The sequence below is a fragment of the Mus musculus genome, chromosome 1 (assembly GCF_000001635.26).
Source record: "Mus musculus strain C57BL/6J chromosome 1, GRCm38.p6 C57BL/6J".
Classification (NCBI taxonomy): domain Eukaryota; kingdom Metazoa; phylum Chordata; class Mammalia; order Rodentia; family Muridae; genus Mus; species Mus musculus.
Window position 1 is genome coordinate 64,589,599 of NC_000067.6, and position 15,660 is coordinate 64,605,258.

Below are 15,660 nucleotides of genomic sequence, written 5' to 3' on the forward strand. Positions count from 1 at the left end.
AGTGCTGTACACAAGAAATCACTGCGAAGCAAAATTCAGAACTATTTTGTTGTAAAAGTGTTACACATTTAGGTCTCATATTTAGATCCTTGATCCATTATGAGTTAAATTTTGCATATGGTAAATGGCAAGGGAAAAACTTCATTATTTTACCTGTGGAGATCCAATTTTCCTAACAGCATTTATTTATTTTTATTCTTTGAATGTAGATGTTACTGTAAGTATGTATACACTTGCATATGCATTTGTGTGGTGGGCTAAGGGTAGCATCAGGACTTTTCTTTAATTACTATTTAACTTGCTCTTAATATTGATTTATTTTTATAATGTATATAAGCATTGCTTGTATTAATTCATTTTTATAATGTATATAAGTGTATTAATTGCATATCTGTCTGCAAACCATAGTGTGTGTAGTGTCTATAGAGGCCAGAAAAGAGTGTCAGATCCTCTGGAACTAGAGTAAATAGGCATGACGTGGGAGCTGGGAATAAAACCTGGGTCCTTTGGAAGAGCAACAAGTGCTTCTGACCACTGCACCATTTCTCTAGCCCCTCCAACGTTGATTGTGGATTGTTGTTCTTGTTGTTTTCCCTTTTACTGGAATAGATGTTTTCGCACATATATATCCTTATTAGTTTCCCCTCCCCCTACTCCTTCCAGTTCCTTCCCACTTCCCTTCCCTTCCGGATCCACTCCCTTTCTGTTTCTCATTAGAAAACAAGCAGGAAACTTTATATGCCCCAGTACAGGGGAATACCAGGGCCAAAAAGGGGGAGTGGGTGGGCAGGGGAGTGGGGGTGGGTGGATATGGGGGACTTTTGGTATAGCATTGGAAATGTAAATGAGTTAAATACCTAATAAAAAATGGAAAAAAAAAAGTAAAGAAAAAAAAAAGAAAACAAGCAGGATTATGAAGGATTATAATAAAATAAAATATAAGATTAAAAAAATAACATACCAGAATTGGACAAAACAAATGGAAAAGAGTCCAAGAGAAGGCACAATAAATCTCATTCACACATTCGGGGTTTCTATAGACTCATAACATATATGCAGAGGACTTGGAACATAGCTATGCAGACCCTGTGCATACAGCATCAATCTCAATGAGTACATACCATGTGTGTTCTTTTGTGACTGGGCTACCCCACTCGGGATGATATTTCTAGGTCCATCCATTTGCCTGCAAATTTCATGAAGTCATTGTTTTTAATAGCTGAGTAATATTATATTGTGTAAATGTACCACATTTTCTGTATCCGTTCCTCTGTTGAGGGACATCTGGATATTTCCAGCTACTAGCTATTATAAATAAGGCTGCTATGAATATAGTGGAGCATGTATCGTTGTTATATGTTGGAGCATCTTTTGGGTATATGCCCAGGAGTGGTAAGCTGGGTCCTCAGGAAGTGCTATGTCCAATTTTCTGAGGAACTGCCAGACTGATTTCCAGAGTGATTGTAACAGCTTGCAATCCCACCAACAATGGAGGAGTGTTCCTTTTTCTCCACATCCTCGCCAGCATCTGCTGTCACCTGAATTTTTGATCTTAGCCATTCTGAGTGGTGTGAGGTGGAATCTCAGGATTGTTTTGATTTGCATTTCCCTGATGACTAAGGATGTTGAACATTTCTTTAGGTGCTTCTTGACCATTCGAGATTCTTTAGTTGAGAATTCTTTGTTTAGCTCTGTACCTCATTTTTAATAGGGTTATTTGGTTCTCCAGAGTCTAACTTATTGAGTTCTTTATATATATTGGACATTAGCCTTCTGTCAGATGTAGAATAGGTAAAAACCTTTCCCCAATCTGTACGTTGCCATTTTGTTCTGACAGTGTCCTTTGCCTTACAGAAGCTTTGCAATTTTATGAGGTCCCATTTGTCTATAATTCATTTTAGAGCCTGGGCCATTAGTGTTCTATTGAGAAATTCCCCCCTGTGCCGATATATTCAAGGCTCTTTCCTGCTTTCTCTTTTAATAGATTCAGTATATCTGGTTTTATGTGGAGGTCTTTGATTCACTTGGACTTGAACTTTGTACAAGGACATAACAGTGGGTCAATTTGCATTCTTCTACATGTTGACTGCCAGTTGGACCAGCACCATTCCATTTGTTGAAAATGCTGTCTTTTTTCCACTGAATGGCTTTAGCTTCTTTGTCAAATATCAAGGTCTATGGGTTCATTTCTGGGTCTTCAATTCTATTCCATTGATCTACCTGCCTGTCACTGTACCAATACTATGAGGTTTTTATCACTGTTGCTCTGTAGTAGAGCTTGAGGTCAGGGATAGTGATTTCCCCAGAAGTTTTCTTATTGTTGAGAATGTTTTTTCACTATCCTGGGTTTCTTGTTATTCCAAATGAATTTGAGAATTGCTCTCTCTATCTCAGAAAAATTGAATTGGAATTTTCATAGGGATTGCATTGAATCTATAGATGACTTTTGGTAAGGTGGCCATTTTTACTATGTTAATCCTGCCAATGCATGAGCATAGGAGATCTTTCCATCTTCTGAGGTCTTCATTTTCTTTCTTCAGAGACTTGAAGTTTTTGTCATACAGATCTTTCACTTGCTTGGTTAGAGTCCCACCAGTATATTTTATATTATTTGTGACTATTGTGAAGGGTGTTATTTCCCTAATTTCTTGCTCAGCCAGCTTATTCTTTGAGTAGAAAAAGGCTACTGATTTGTTTGAGTAAATTTTATATCCAGACACTTTGCTGAAGTAGTTTATCAGCTGAAGGAGTTTTCTGGTGCAATTTTTGAGGTCACTTAAGTATACTATCTGCAAATAGTGATGTGTTGACTTCTTCCTTTCTAATTTGTATCCCTTTGACATCCTTTTGTTGCTTGATTGCTCTGGCTAGAACTTCAAGTACTATATTGAGTACATAGGGAGAGAGTGGGCAGCTTTGTCTAGTCCCTGATTTTAATGGAATTGCTTCAAGTTTCTCTCCATTTAGTTTGATGTTGGCTACTAGTTTGCTGTATGTTGCTTTTACTATCTTTAGGTATGGACCTTGAATTCCTGATCTTTCCAAGACTTTTAACATGAAGGGCTGTCAAATTTTGTAAAATCCTTTTTCAGCATCTAATGAGATTTTTTTCTTTGAGTTAGTTTATATAGTGTATTATATTGATGAATTTCTGTTTATTGAACCATGCTTACATCCCATTAAAATGAAGCCTACTTGATCATGGTGAGTGATCATTTTGATGTGTTCTTGGATTCGGTTTGTGAGAATTTTATTGAGTATTTTTGCATTGTTATGCATAAAGGAAATTGGTCTGAAGTTCTCTTTCTTTGTTGGGTCTTTGTGTGGTTTTGGTATCAGTGTGTAACTGTGGCTTCATAGAATGAATTAGGTAGTGTTCCTTCTGTTTCTATTTTGTGGAAAAGTTTGAAAAGTATAGGTAGTAGGTCTTCTTTGAAGATCTGATAGAACTCTGCACTAAAACCATCTGGTCTTGGGTTCATTTTTTGGTTGGGAGACTTTTAATGACTGTTTCTATTAGGGGTTATGGGACTGTTTAGATGGTTTATCTGATCCTGATTTAACTTTGGCACCTGGTATCTGTCTAGAAAATTGTCCATTTCACCCAGGTTTTCCAGTTTTGTTGAGTATAGGCTTTTGTAATAGGATCTGATTTTTTTTTTTAATTTCTTTGGTTTCTGTTGTTATGTCTCCTTTTCATTTCTGATTTTGTTAATTTAGATACTGTCTCTGTGCCCTCTGGTTAGTCTGGCTAAGGGTTTATCTATCTTGTTGATTTTTCTCAAAGAACCAGCTCCTGGTTTGGCTGATTCTTTGTATAGTTCTTTTTGTTTCCACTTGGTTGATTTCAGCCCTGAGTTTGATTATTTTCTGCCAGATTATTTCCTGCCTTCTACTCCTCTTGGGTGAATTTGCTTCCTTTTCTTCTAGACCTTTTAGGTGTGTTGTCAAGCTGCGAATGTGTGCTCTCTCTAGTTTCTTTTTGGAGGCACTCAGAGCTATGAGTTTTCCTCTTAGTACTGCTTTCATTGTGTCCCATAGGTTTGGGTATGTTGTGCCTTCATTTTCATTAAATTCTAGAAAGTCTTTTATTTCTGCCTTTATTTCTCTCCTGACCAAATTGTGATTGAATAGAGAGTTGTTCAGCTTCCATGTGTATGTGGGCTTTCTGGTGTTTTGTTTTGTTTTGTTTTGTTTTGTTTTGTTTTGTTTTGTTATTGAAGACCAACCTTAGTCCCTGGCAATCTGATGGGATGCATGGGATTATTTCAGTATTTTTATATCTGTTGAGGCCTGTTTTGTGACCAATTATATGGTCAGTTTTGGATAAGGTACCATAAGATGCTGAGAAGACAGTATATTGATTGTTTGTTTTAGGATGAAATGTCCAATAGATATCTATTAAACCCATTCAGTTCATAACTTCTGTTCATTGCATTGTTTCTCTATGTAGTTTCTTAGACATGTCATAGATGATAGTTTCATCATCTATGGTAATTGAGAGTTTTGTTGGGTATAGTAGTCTGGGCTGACATTTTGTTCTGTTAGGGTCTGTATGACAACTGCTCAAGATCTTCTGACTTTCATAGTCTCTGGTGAGAAGTCTGGTGTAATTCTGATAGGTCTGCCTTCATATGTTACTTGACCTTTTTCCCTTATTGCTTTTAATATTCTTTCTTTGTTTTGTGCATTTGGTGTTTTGATTATTATCTGACAGGAGGAATTTTTTTCTGATCCAATCTATTTAGGACTCTATCATCTTCTTATATGTTTATGGTCATCTCTTTCTTTAGGAAAGTTTTATTCTATAATTTTGTTGAACTTGTTTACTGGCCCTTTTGACTTGGGAATCTTTGCTTTCTTCTATGCCTGTTATCCTTCGGTTTGGTCTTCTCATTGTGTCCTGGATTTCCTGGATGTTTTTGGTTAGGATCTTTTTGCATTTTCTTTGACTGTTGTGTCAAGGTTGAGACTCTTTCTTCTATCTCTTGTCTTCTGTCGGTGATGCTTGCATCTATGAATCCTGATCTCTTTCCTAGGTGTGTTTTGTGTTTTTTGGTTGGTTGGTTGGTTGGTTGGTTGGTTGGTTGGTTTGGTTTTTTTGTTTTTCGAGACAGGATTTCTCTGTATAGCCCTGGCTGTCCTGGAACTCACTTTGTAGACCAGGCTGGCCTCGAACTCAGAAATCTGCCTGCCTCTGCCTCCCAAGTGCTGGGATTAAAGGCGTGCGCCACCACGCCCAGCTTCTCCTAGGTTTTCTAACACCAGGGCTGTCTCCCTTTGTGATTTCTTTATTGTTTCTATTCCCATTTTTAGATCCTGAATAACCATGTTCAATTCCTTTACCTGTTTGGTTATGTTTTCTTGTGTTTCTTTATGGGATTTATGTGTTTCCTCTTTAAGAGCTTCTACCTGTTTGCTTGTGTTCTCCTGTATTTCTTTAAGAGAGTTATTTCTGTCCATCTTAAAGTCCACTATCATTATCATGAGATGTGATTTTAAATCAGAATCTTGCTTTTTCAGGTGTGTTGGGGTATCCAAGGCTTGCTGTGGTGGGAGAACTGGGTTCTAATAATATCAAGTCGTCTTGGTTTCTGTTGCTTATGTTCTTGTACTTGCCTCTTGCCATCTGGTTATCTCTGGTGTTAGTGGTCTTGCTGTCTCTGACTGGAGCTTGTTCTCCTGGCTTGTTAGCACTCCTGGGAGATGAGGGGCAGGATTTGGGTGCAGATAGCTCTGTGGCACAGGGTCAGCTCCAGGGCGCAGATGGAAACCTCTAGAAGGATCCTGTCCCCAGCTGCACCATGGTTCCTGGGTCCTGTGGGCTCTGGTTGGGTCTCATAGGTCTCAGCTGTGATCTTATGTGTGTCAGCACTCGTGGGAGATTCGCTTTCTCGGGTCGGGACTGGGGAGCAGATAGTTTTGGCACAGGGTCAACTCCAGGTCCCATATGGAAACCAATGATCTGGGTTTCTTATCCTTCCTGTCCGACTGTTATTTTTAGATTTTGTGGTGTCCCGTATTTCTAGGATGTCTTTTGCCAGGAATTTTTAGATTTAACATTTTCCTTGATTGATCAATTTCTTCTGTCCTGTCTTCAAAACCAGAGATTACCTCATCATCTTTGCATTCTGTTCATGTGACTTGCTTCTGTGATTCCTGTTCAAGTTTTAAAGGTTTTATTTGCAGAGTGTCCTCAGCTTGGGTTCCTTTATTCTGTTTGCACTTTCAGACTTTGAGTTGTTTTATCCCTTCCATCCCACTGCTTGTTGTGACTTCATGGGAGTCTTTAAGGGATTTGTTCATTTCTTCTTTAAGGCCCTCTATCATATTAATAAAGGCTATTTTAAAATCGGTTTCTTGTTTTCGGCTCTGTTGCAATACTCAAGGCCTGCTCTGGTAAGTTTGCTGAGCCCTGCTGGATACATTGTCCTAGCTGTTACTATTTTTATGCTGACATCTAGGCATCTGGTTTGAGAAGAATGTAATTCTAGGTGTTGATATCAGATCTTGTGTTTGTGAGCATGATTTATTCCTTGGTTTCTGTTGCTCTCTGGTTCTTTGGAGAATGTGGTTACTCTCTGTTGTTACTCTTTGTTGTCTGGTGGGACATTCTTCTGGGATCTCACACACAGTTGATCTATGATGGTCCTGGAGGTGGGGTGCACAGGGAAGAGCAAAGCAGGGTGTTCCACCAGGATCTGCTCAGACCCCTGGGAGTGAGGCCAGAGTGAGAAGTTACAAGTAGTCTTCTACAGAGTTGGGGATGAGACTCGGGGACAGACTTGGAGGAATACAGGAAGAGGTGAGGAGATGGGCGCAGGAGGTGGCACAGAGGCCTCAGAGGTAATCTACATAGCTATGGATGTGACTGGGGAATTGGTTTTGGAGGAGAGAAAATATAGGTGAAGATCGGAAATTAGTCTGCCTGTTTCCCTGGTGAGAGTGGCATGCAGATTCCTAGGGAGTCCCTGTTGGAGTTGGGGTCTGAGATAAGGCAACGAGTTGGGGGGGCCGGAGGAGGGAGGTTAGAGGTGTTCAAGGAAGAAACCTCTGCAGGTGACACGGGATTGGATTTGGAGGGACAGAGGGAAAAAAAGAGAAGATCTCCACTTAGCCTCCATCCTTCCCACCAACTTCCATTTTTGAAAGTCTTTCATTAAATCTGGAGCTCAAGGATTGAGGTAGGCTTTATGGCCAGTTCATTCCATGGAGCTTTCTGCCTTCTGTCTGAGCCCGTTGTGGGCTTTTATCAGGGTGCTAAGCATCTGAATCCAGTCCACTGCTTGTGCGTTGGTACTTTACCTACTGAGCTATTTTTAGGTAGTTGGAAAAGATACATTTTTTACCTAGTGCGTGTACACATGCATGGGAGCAGATAAGTAAAGAAGAAGCAGTAGGTTCTCACCATCAGCCATGTGGGGTTCAGGGGCTGCGCTCAGATTGTCCAGCTTAGCAGCAAGGGGCATTACCAGTGTGCTGCCGCATCAGGCAATGCCAGTATCATTTCCTGAGCATTTCTTGTATAATACTGAACGTTTGCTTATTTCAGCTGTTTCTCTAGAAAACATTCTGTTCTAAAATTAGTGGAATGGAGTTTATGAACATAAATTTTTTTGTGTTTTTCATTTTTAGGGAGGCAGCAAGAGAATGTCGTAGAAAGAAGAAAGAATATGTGAAATGTTTAGAGAACAGAGTGGCAGTGCTTGAAAACCAAAACAAAACATTGATTGAGGAGCTAAAAGCACTTAAGGACCTTTACTGCCACAAATCAGATTAATTTGGGATTTAAGTTCTCTCCTGTTACGGTGGAGAATGGACTGGCTTGGCCACAACCAGAAAGACAAGTAAACATTTATTTTCTAAACATTTCTTTTTTTCTATGCGCAAAACTGCCTGAAAGCAACTACAGAATTTCATTCATTTCTGCTTTTGCATTAAACTGTGAATGTTCCAAAAACTACTTCCACTTCTGCCCTCAAGAAATGTGCAGCGCCAGGAATCATGAAGAGACTTCTGCCCTCCGTCTCCACCACCCTCAAGAAGTAATCATTTGCTTATTTGTAAATTGTTGGGGGAAATGAGGAAAATGAAATCTTGGCTTTCTTATTTTTGTTTTAGGTTTGTTTTGTTTGTTTTCTTATTAATGACTTCAAGGTTTGTTGAGCTCCATGATTGCCTTAGGGACAGTTACCCAGCCTGCTGAGCTGACGTAATGTGTGGGCCACACAGGAAAGTAAGGAAGGTGCAATGAAGAAGTGTTGACTGCCAAATTAATGTTTTTACACTTTCATTGTGAATTATGTCGAACTATTAAAAACATCCTTTAAATAAGGATATTAGTGTGGTGTTGGGAGTAAACTTTATATGTATGTTCCTTTCTTCAGCACTGACAAGTTGTCCTTGGTGCTGAGAAGCACGGTATTGGCTACAGTTCCTCTGTAGGGCAGTTGTTGCTTCTTCATTCAGTTCTGTGTGTTCAGCAGTTTGAATACATTAACAGAAGTAACCAACTGAATGGAAAGCATGGTTTTGAATTTTGAGTTAAGTTAAAATCATACTATAAAGCTTATTCTGGTGAGTACTAAGTCTTAATGAGTAGGTGCTGGCCAGGAAGCTAACTCCTTGAGTTATACAATAAGGTGTTTAATAAATAAAGACTTTTGTCCTTGCTTTCCGAATCCTCATACTGTCACTCATTTACCTAGTCCACTGCTGCATTTACACTGTGCAGCCAACAGGAGCGTTTTCAAGATGTCCAGCCAAAGTGATGGAAAGTACTAAATAGACAACCTTTTCTATAGTCATATTTTTATCAGAGAATCTCTTGGGATTTTTTTTTTTAAATCAAAGAAGTTACAAGGATGTGATTCTAAAACATTGTGTTAAATGCACACAAGAAAAGTAATTTCCTTCAGACATTGGAGTGTGTGCTATGGTACAATATTTGGCAAACACTTTTTTTTTTCTCCTAAAAAAGGTGGTACTGCTTTAACTATCCAAAAGCTGTTCTGTTTCTGAAGATGTTTCTACTTACATCCTTACCTATAGTCTACATTTATGTGTAACATTGTTTCTGATAAGACTTAGTAATAACTCATTTTTTTTTTATTAAACCTAATAAAATCTAAGAGTTACCTCTTTAAAAGACAAATATGAGGACAGTGGAGGCTGGCATGTTAGGTTACTTCACGTTTGAGGAAGAACTCAGACTCAGAAGAGTGTCTTATATTTGCTTTGGGATATTAAGAAAGTTAATATTAATATCAGTATACGTATGAGCGGGAACTGTTTGGCCCATTTCTAAGCTAAGACTAGGTTGCTATCTGTAAATGTTCTACGTTGTTTATAACAAACCATTGTCTTTTTTCAAGGATGAACAGTTTGTGAAGGACATGATTCTAGGAGTTGAGTGATGTAATAATCCTTCTGTCTGGACAGTTCACCAGATTCTCCAGAAGGCTTTCAAACGGCTAAAGTTTGATCTTTGTCCTGCTGAGCTTGCTGGGAAGGAGATAGCATAAAAGCTGTCTGTGCTAGCAAGTAGATGTATCATTTGCTAAACGTGGTGAAACAAAAAGGAAGCAGAATCACAAATCTGTCAACAAACTGGAATTACTTCACATTAAGTCAGAATGTCAGATTGAACATTTTAAATGTCACAAGTGGAAAATTTGCCTAGCGTGCAGAAGTTGTAATCTCTAAGTGTCTATCTTCAAAAGTCGAGGTTTTCTACATAATGAGGAAACAGGTGGTCTCCTTAACCCTTTAGAGACCAAGGCAGTCTCAGCCATACTTCCTAGTTGGATGGATATTAATTTACAGAGGCCTGGGTCTTTATGCTTGGAGCATGACTGTACTAGTTTGACACCAGTTACTTGATAATGTGAGAAATATATGGTGTTGTGAAACCTGACTTTGAAATTTCAGTTCATACAGAAAGAAATCAAAGCCTCTTTAATGCAAGCTGGATTTTTTTTTTAACATGAGAATGAGAAAAACAAAAACAAAAACTTGTTTTTGAGCTATGTGGAGAATCTTTATTAAGAAAATGACATAATTTTTTAAAAACTCTTATATCCAAAATTGTATGTGGCCACATTATCGGTAATGTTTTCTCTTCATGTTGGCCAAAAGGGAATGGAACTGTCATAGGAATCTGTACATATGCTACTGATTTGCCTAGAGAATAGAAGTTTGGTACTGCTCACTTTGCATATATATAGTGGCACTTTTATCTATAGGGCAGATTAACTCTAATAAAAATGAAATGGGGATAGGTTTATTTTTGATATATTACTCTTCTGAGTTTTCAAGCTTTGATAGTGTTTAACTGAAAAATGGTTTAGAAAGGGCTAGATCCAATATGTTCATATTTAAAAAATTGATATGAGATACAATTTAAGTTCTTTATCAAAAGCAAGTACCATATTAGCAACCATCATATTGTCCTAGGTGCTGTGCTTGTTTAGATGGTATAGTGTGGGTGGGGACGTGGCATTTTGTAATATATGTGTACATATATACATACATACAGTATATCATCTAAATGCTCTGAGAGCTGGTATGTCAGGAATGCTGAGTATTATAGCGTATTGAGGTCCGGTGAGATTCCACTTTGCTGTGCTTTCTCCTGCATCTCTTCTGGTGTTTCAGTGACTGTTTTACTCCAGCACTCACAACTGGGTTTTCTCTTTTCTTCCAGTTTTTTATTAGGTTTTTGTTTTGTTTGGCTTGATGCTTTTGAGTATGTTACCAGTCACTTAAAAACTCCTAAACCCCAAGCTCTTTTCCCCCTGCTTTGTTTCTGGCAGCTATAAAATTGGTAAGAACATTTTGAAAAAAGGTTTTAAGAGAATTGTTTCAAGAATCATTTTGGGCAAAGACTTTTCATGTTTCATTTGAACAGGGATTTTTGTCAAGATGTGTTTTGATGGTAGGCCAGCAAGCAGTGCTACTGTCTAAAGCACAAACCAGTCAGGCAGGCTGTCCAGCCAGAAGCCCTCTTGGCTGAAGCCGGTCTCTGCCTCTCAGGACTCCTCCCTACTATTTTCGACCATTTAGGGTGACATGGAATCATACAAATATTGGGGCTTAGAAACAAACATTTATATAACCCGGAATGCTTTTACGTACTTGAAGTGACTTCAGTCAAAATGTTGCCTTTCCTGTTTAGGAAGCTTTGGTTCTCTGTTGACTCGTCAGCTAGTAACACAAATCGGTTTCTCTACCAATAGCTGCTTCATTTTCAGTTCCTTCCAGAGGCTTTTGTTCTGCCTTTGTAACACTGAAACTCTGGATTGGCACAGCATCCCGGGGCCCAGTACACAGGCTGTATGTTGACTTGAGGTTGTATTTACAGTAGTTCTTTGTAAAGGTTTGCTGTAACTTGCACTTTTTTTTAAGGACCCAGTTTGGGTATCAGCAACTTGGGAAATTCCTTATCAATGAGTTCTCAGCTGACCCTTTTGTCTTCCTCCTTCAAATCATGACTCCTTAATGGAAGCGTTTCATTGATCACAGTATCATAGCTAGCCTTAAGCATGTTATAAAAGCTAAATATCTGGGAATTAGGTTTGACTAATAGTGAAGGAAAAATAAGTACTTATAATTTTAAATTTCATCCTCCAACTTTAGTTCTATGTAGAGCATGCCAAAAGTTTTTTTTCAGAAGATTACAAACCTTGTTAAAGCAATTAATTTGTTGTCATCATGGGAAACCATGTAATCGATGTTACTAAATCATTTTAATTTGGCTTTGTTAACTTCCGAGAAATGCTGCCTAAACGTAACTGGTTTCTGACTGCGGGGGAGTACAGTATGCTTTGTTAGGCCTGTAGGTGACTCATTCTAGAATAAACGTGTTCACTGAGATGTACAAAGCACAACTAGAGTTTTGGGTGGCTTGTGTGTGTCTTGATTACTTTCAATGTTAATGTTGACTTTTTAAGTTAACAGTCACTGTTATGTACTAGGAACTGGTTTCCTTGACTTTCTAGAATCAATGGCCAAGAGAGGCATATAATCCTTGAGGGGTTGAAGGTATCATGAAGTTGAGTCAGTATGGAAGAATTTCAAACAAATCAAACAGGGTGCTGAAGTTCCGGCTGACTCATCTGCTCATGGTATGCTTACTGATTAGTGAATGTAGTTTTAAGCCTTTGTGTGTGTCCTCAGGGGCAGACAGACTTTAACAAGGACCAGATAACATTTGAATGGAGGAATTATATTTCAGGTGTTTTAGCTTGAAATTTATTTTTTAAAAAAAAGAAAAATTAAAAAAAAAATAAGAGAGCAAAGTTTGGGAAGCGAGTTGACAGTATGAAAGCAGCAGAGCTGAGGATGAGCTGGCCTGTCCCACTGCTGCAGTGGGGTGGGTCCCAGCTGGGGAAATGTTACATTGTTACCAGCAAGAAAAAGGAAGAAGGGTCAAAAAGTAGGAAACTCCTACTTTTGCAGGCATGATTTACTACTTGTCCATAGTAGTATAGCATTTCTAAGCTTCTAAGGGCATCTCAAAAGATAAGAGTAAGTCCGAGATGTTGAAAAAATCAGTAGGGAAGAAAGATCACTGCAGATCATAATCTATGTTGGCCACATGAAATGATTTATTATATTTGGGAAGTTTTATTTTCTTATGTTTTTTAAAATTGAATTGGTAAGTGCTTTATAGACGTATTTTTACCCAGGTGCCACTTCAATGTGTATGTAATAAAATTATTTATATTAAAAGTGGGAAATTTTGTGAACATTTTTCTGTGTGTGTAGATTTATTAGGATGGTGAAGAAGTGTGCTAGTTAGCAGTTTTCTGTGTAAAGCTGTCTTGAGCTGATCTGTACACATCGGTTATAATGCCCCAGTGGAACCTAGACATGTCACTTGAGACTTTTGAAAAACAAAATAACCAGGGAAGTCCTAGAATGGTATTTGGCTGTTTGGTTTTTCCTTGAGTACTGGAGTAGAGAATACCTCCCCAGAACTGTCAGCACAAAACAGGGTATCAGCTTTAACTCTGATGTTCCTATTGGAGTAGAGTACTAATAACTATGAGAAGGGGAATACATTTCTAATAACCTTCCCTACAATCTAGAAACGTCCCTGTTTAAATTTTTTACCTAAATCTTTTTGTGCTTTATGTGTAAAGAATAAAAGTACCAAGACACCATGCATTTTATTAACACTATGTACATACTGGCTGCTTTGTGTTCAGAATGGTAGCAGTTACTTTGTATATTAAAGTGATCCTTGTGAATTTGTGAAATATTGTCTTAAAGTGCTTTTCTTACTGTAATCTTTGTGGTATCAACTGTCATAATGCCCTTTTTACACAGACATTTATGTGCAGTCACATAAACATGCTTTTAAAAACTCTGTAAAGTCTCTTTTTTGGGCCTGGGACACCCCTCCCCAAGCTAGTATTTGTTTACCCTCATTTTCTTGGACTTGATGTTATTTTGTCAAATGAGCAAAGATTACATTGAATGATCACAAGCTTGTAATGCTTAGCAACAGAAAACTGTAATTCATACAACACATCTAAACACTCAATTTTACTGAATTCTTTTTAGCACTTTTTTGAGTAAGGCTGAGCATGATCTAAAACTCCCAAGTGCTGTTCTCCCGTCAAGTAACTAATGGAGATGTGTTCCGCAGTTTAAAGTTAAGACGTGTGCATGCCCTGAAAGAACAATAAAAACTCGGATCACCTTTATTCTGAAATATGTGACTGTATAAAATGCAGAAGGAAGGTGGGTACAATAGCATGGCCTTGTAATCCCAGCCTCATGAGAACAGGAGGCAGAACCAGGGACTAGGTGGGCTATCTGGTAGAGATCCTGTAGGGAAGGTGGGAAGGGTATGAACAAGGGAATCCTGAAATGCACGTATCTATTATTGCCAAAGAACTAATAAGATCCCTATAATGTTCTGAAGTTCTGGAACTTAGGAACTTTATTAGTAAGCTGTGTAATGTTCCCTGGTTGCTTGTCAGATGTGGTTTTGAAGCTCGGGTCACATGGATTTCCTGTTTCTCCTTTCTGCAGAGCAACCACACTTAACCGAATTACCGAGACTTAATATTTTAAAAATGAAAGGATGGAAGCTGGCATGGTAGCACGTACCTTTAATCCCAGGTTTTGGGAGACAGAGGCCAGCCTGGTCTACATAAGTGAGTTCCAGGACAGCCAGGGCTACATAGTGAGATCCCTTAAAAAAAAAATCACAACCTGAAAGGCAGGTGTAAACCAGAGTTGTACCAAGCAGTTCAGTTCTGTGATCATATTACTTGTAAGCTATTGGGCCTCCGGAAAGATAATAGTGCCTATCTTCCTGTAGCTGTGACTTGGCATTCATTTGAGGACCTAGGAACTAGAGTAACAGAAGAAAAGTACTTCTCAAAATCGAAAATAGTCCTCCAAGAATATAACTTGGTAGAGTTGGTATCCCTTTCCTCTACAATGAATTCTAGACTTCCATGTGTTTGTTAGATGGGAAGCACAGGTCCCAAACAGAACAAATTTCTCCTCCAAATCTGTCCCTTCAGGCATTTTCCATGTCATACACACGGTGCCACTTTCCATTAAGTTGACTGTCAAGCCCAGGAAAGCACTGTTCGTCCGTGCCACCTTGCCTGAGACTGAATTTTCTTCAGTTTTAAGCATTCTTCAGATAAAGACTTAGCATCAAGTGGAAGGCAGGCTCATTTCCAGCGATGAGTATTATTTTTGCTTTTTAACTGATAAGTGGTTAACAGAACCATAAAGTGACCCATTTGCGTTCACACACTTGGGCAACTACCATTCCTGTGCAGTTCACAGACATTTCCATCATCTGGATAAAACCCTACACCTACTAAATGGTTATCTTTCCCCTTTTTCCTTCTGCCTCTGGCAACCAGAGTCTGCCTTCTGTAAATTGAGAAATTTCAAATAAATGGAATCATAATGTGTATATGACTTTGTGTCTAGCTTTTTTCATGAAACATGTTTCTATGACACTGGAATTAAACCCAGTAGTGTTCACACTAGTCCCGCGTTCTACTCCATCCTCCATCTTCAAGTATGCTGGGATTGAACCCTGGGTTCTATCTGACTTGCTAAGCAAGTGATTTAACGCTGAAAAGCATCCCTAACTTTTATGTCTGACGCTGTTGCCAGGTTTACACAAGGCTATGATGTGTATACACTTTTTCTAGTCTGTTGGTTTTCCCTTCTGCCCCCATATTGACAATGGTTTGGTTTGGTTGGTTGGTTGGTTGGTTGGTTGGTTTGTTCTCCTGCGACTGTCTCGGGATTTTTAAACTTAACCCTTTCCTGGCTATGCCAAGAAGTATTTACCATTTTACAGCACTAAGAACCTATGAGTTAACAAGCCTTCAAGTGTTGAGACACAACTGGAGACTGCCTAGACTATTCAGCTTGTGCGAGTGAGAACACAGCTTGCTAGGGCAGCCTCTCAACACAATGACACCCTTGTTCTGTAAAGAACTTGACTGCTACTTATTTGAGACAGTGAAGAGCAGCAGAAAGGTTAGAACACAGAAACTCATGCCTTCTACTAACTCATAAAAGTCAGGTGCTGGGTTCCAGCACAACTTAACCAACACTGTGTTAGATTGGTTTGGTTTGGTTTGGTTTGGTTTGGTTTGGTTTGGTTTAAGC

The 15,660-nt window shown here is 38.8% G+C and overlaps 1 protein-coding gene across 14 annotated transcripts in view; it reads left to right on the plus strand.

Moving 5' to 3' along the window:
• The window catches only part of Creb1 (cAMP responsive element binding protein 1), a 71,755-nt gene extending 56,805 nt beyond the window's left edge, over positions 1-14,950 (plus strand). For 11 of the 14 annotated variants that reach the window (XM_006495651.4, XM_006495650.4, XM_006495652.4 and 8 more), the window contains one exon: positions 7,636-13,372. In XM_006495651.4, coding sequence (XP_006495714.1) covers positions 7,636-7,780 — 145 coding nt within the window. In that variant the 3' untranslated portion in view covers positions 7,781-13,372. Of the gene's footprint in view, positions 1-7,635 lie in introns of all 14 variants that reach the window. The other 3 variants (NM_009952.2, NM_133828.2, NM_001037726.1) reach the window with 1 other exon arrangement.
• The last annotated feature ends 710 nt before the right edge of the window (positions 14,951-15,660 follow it).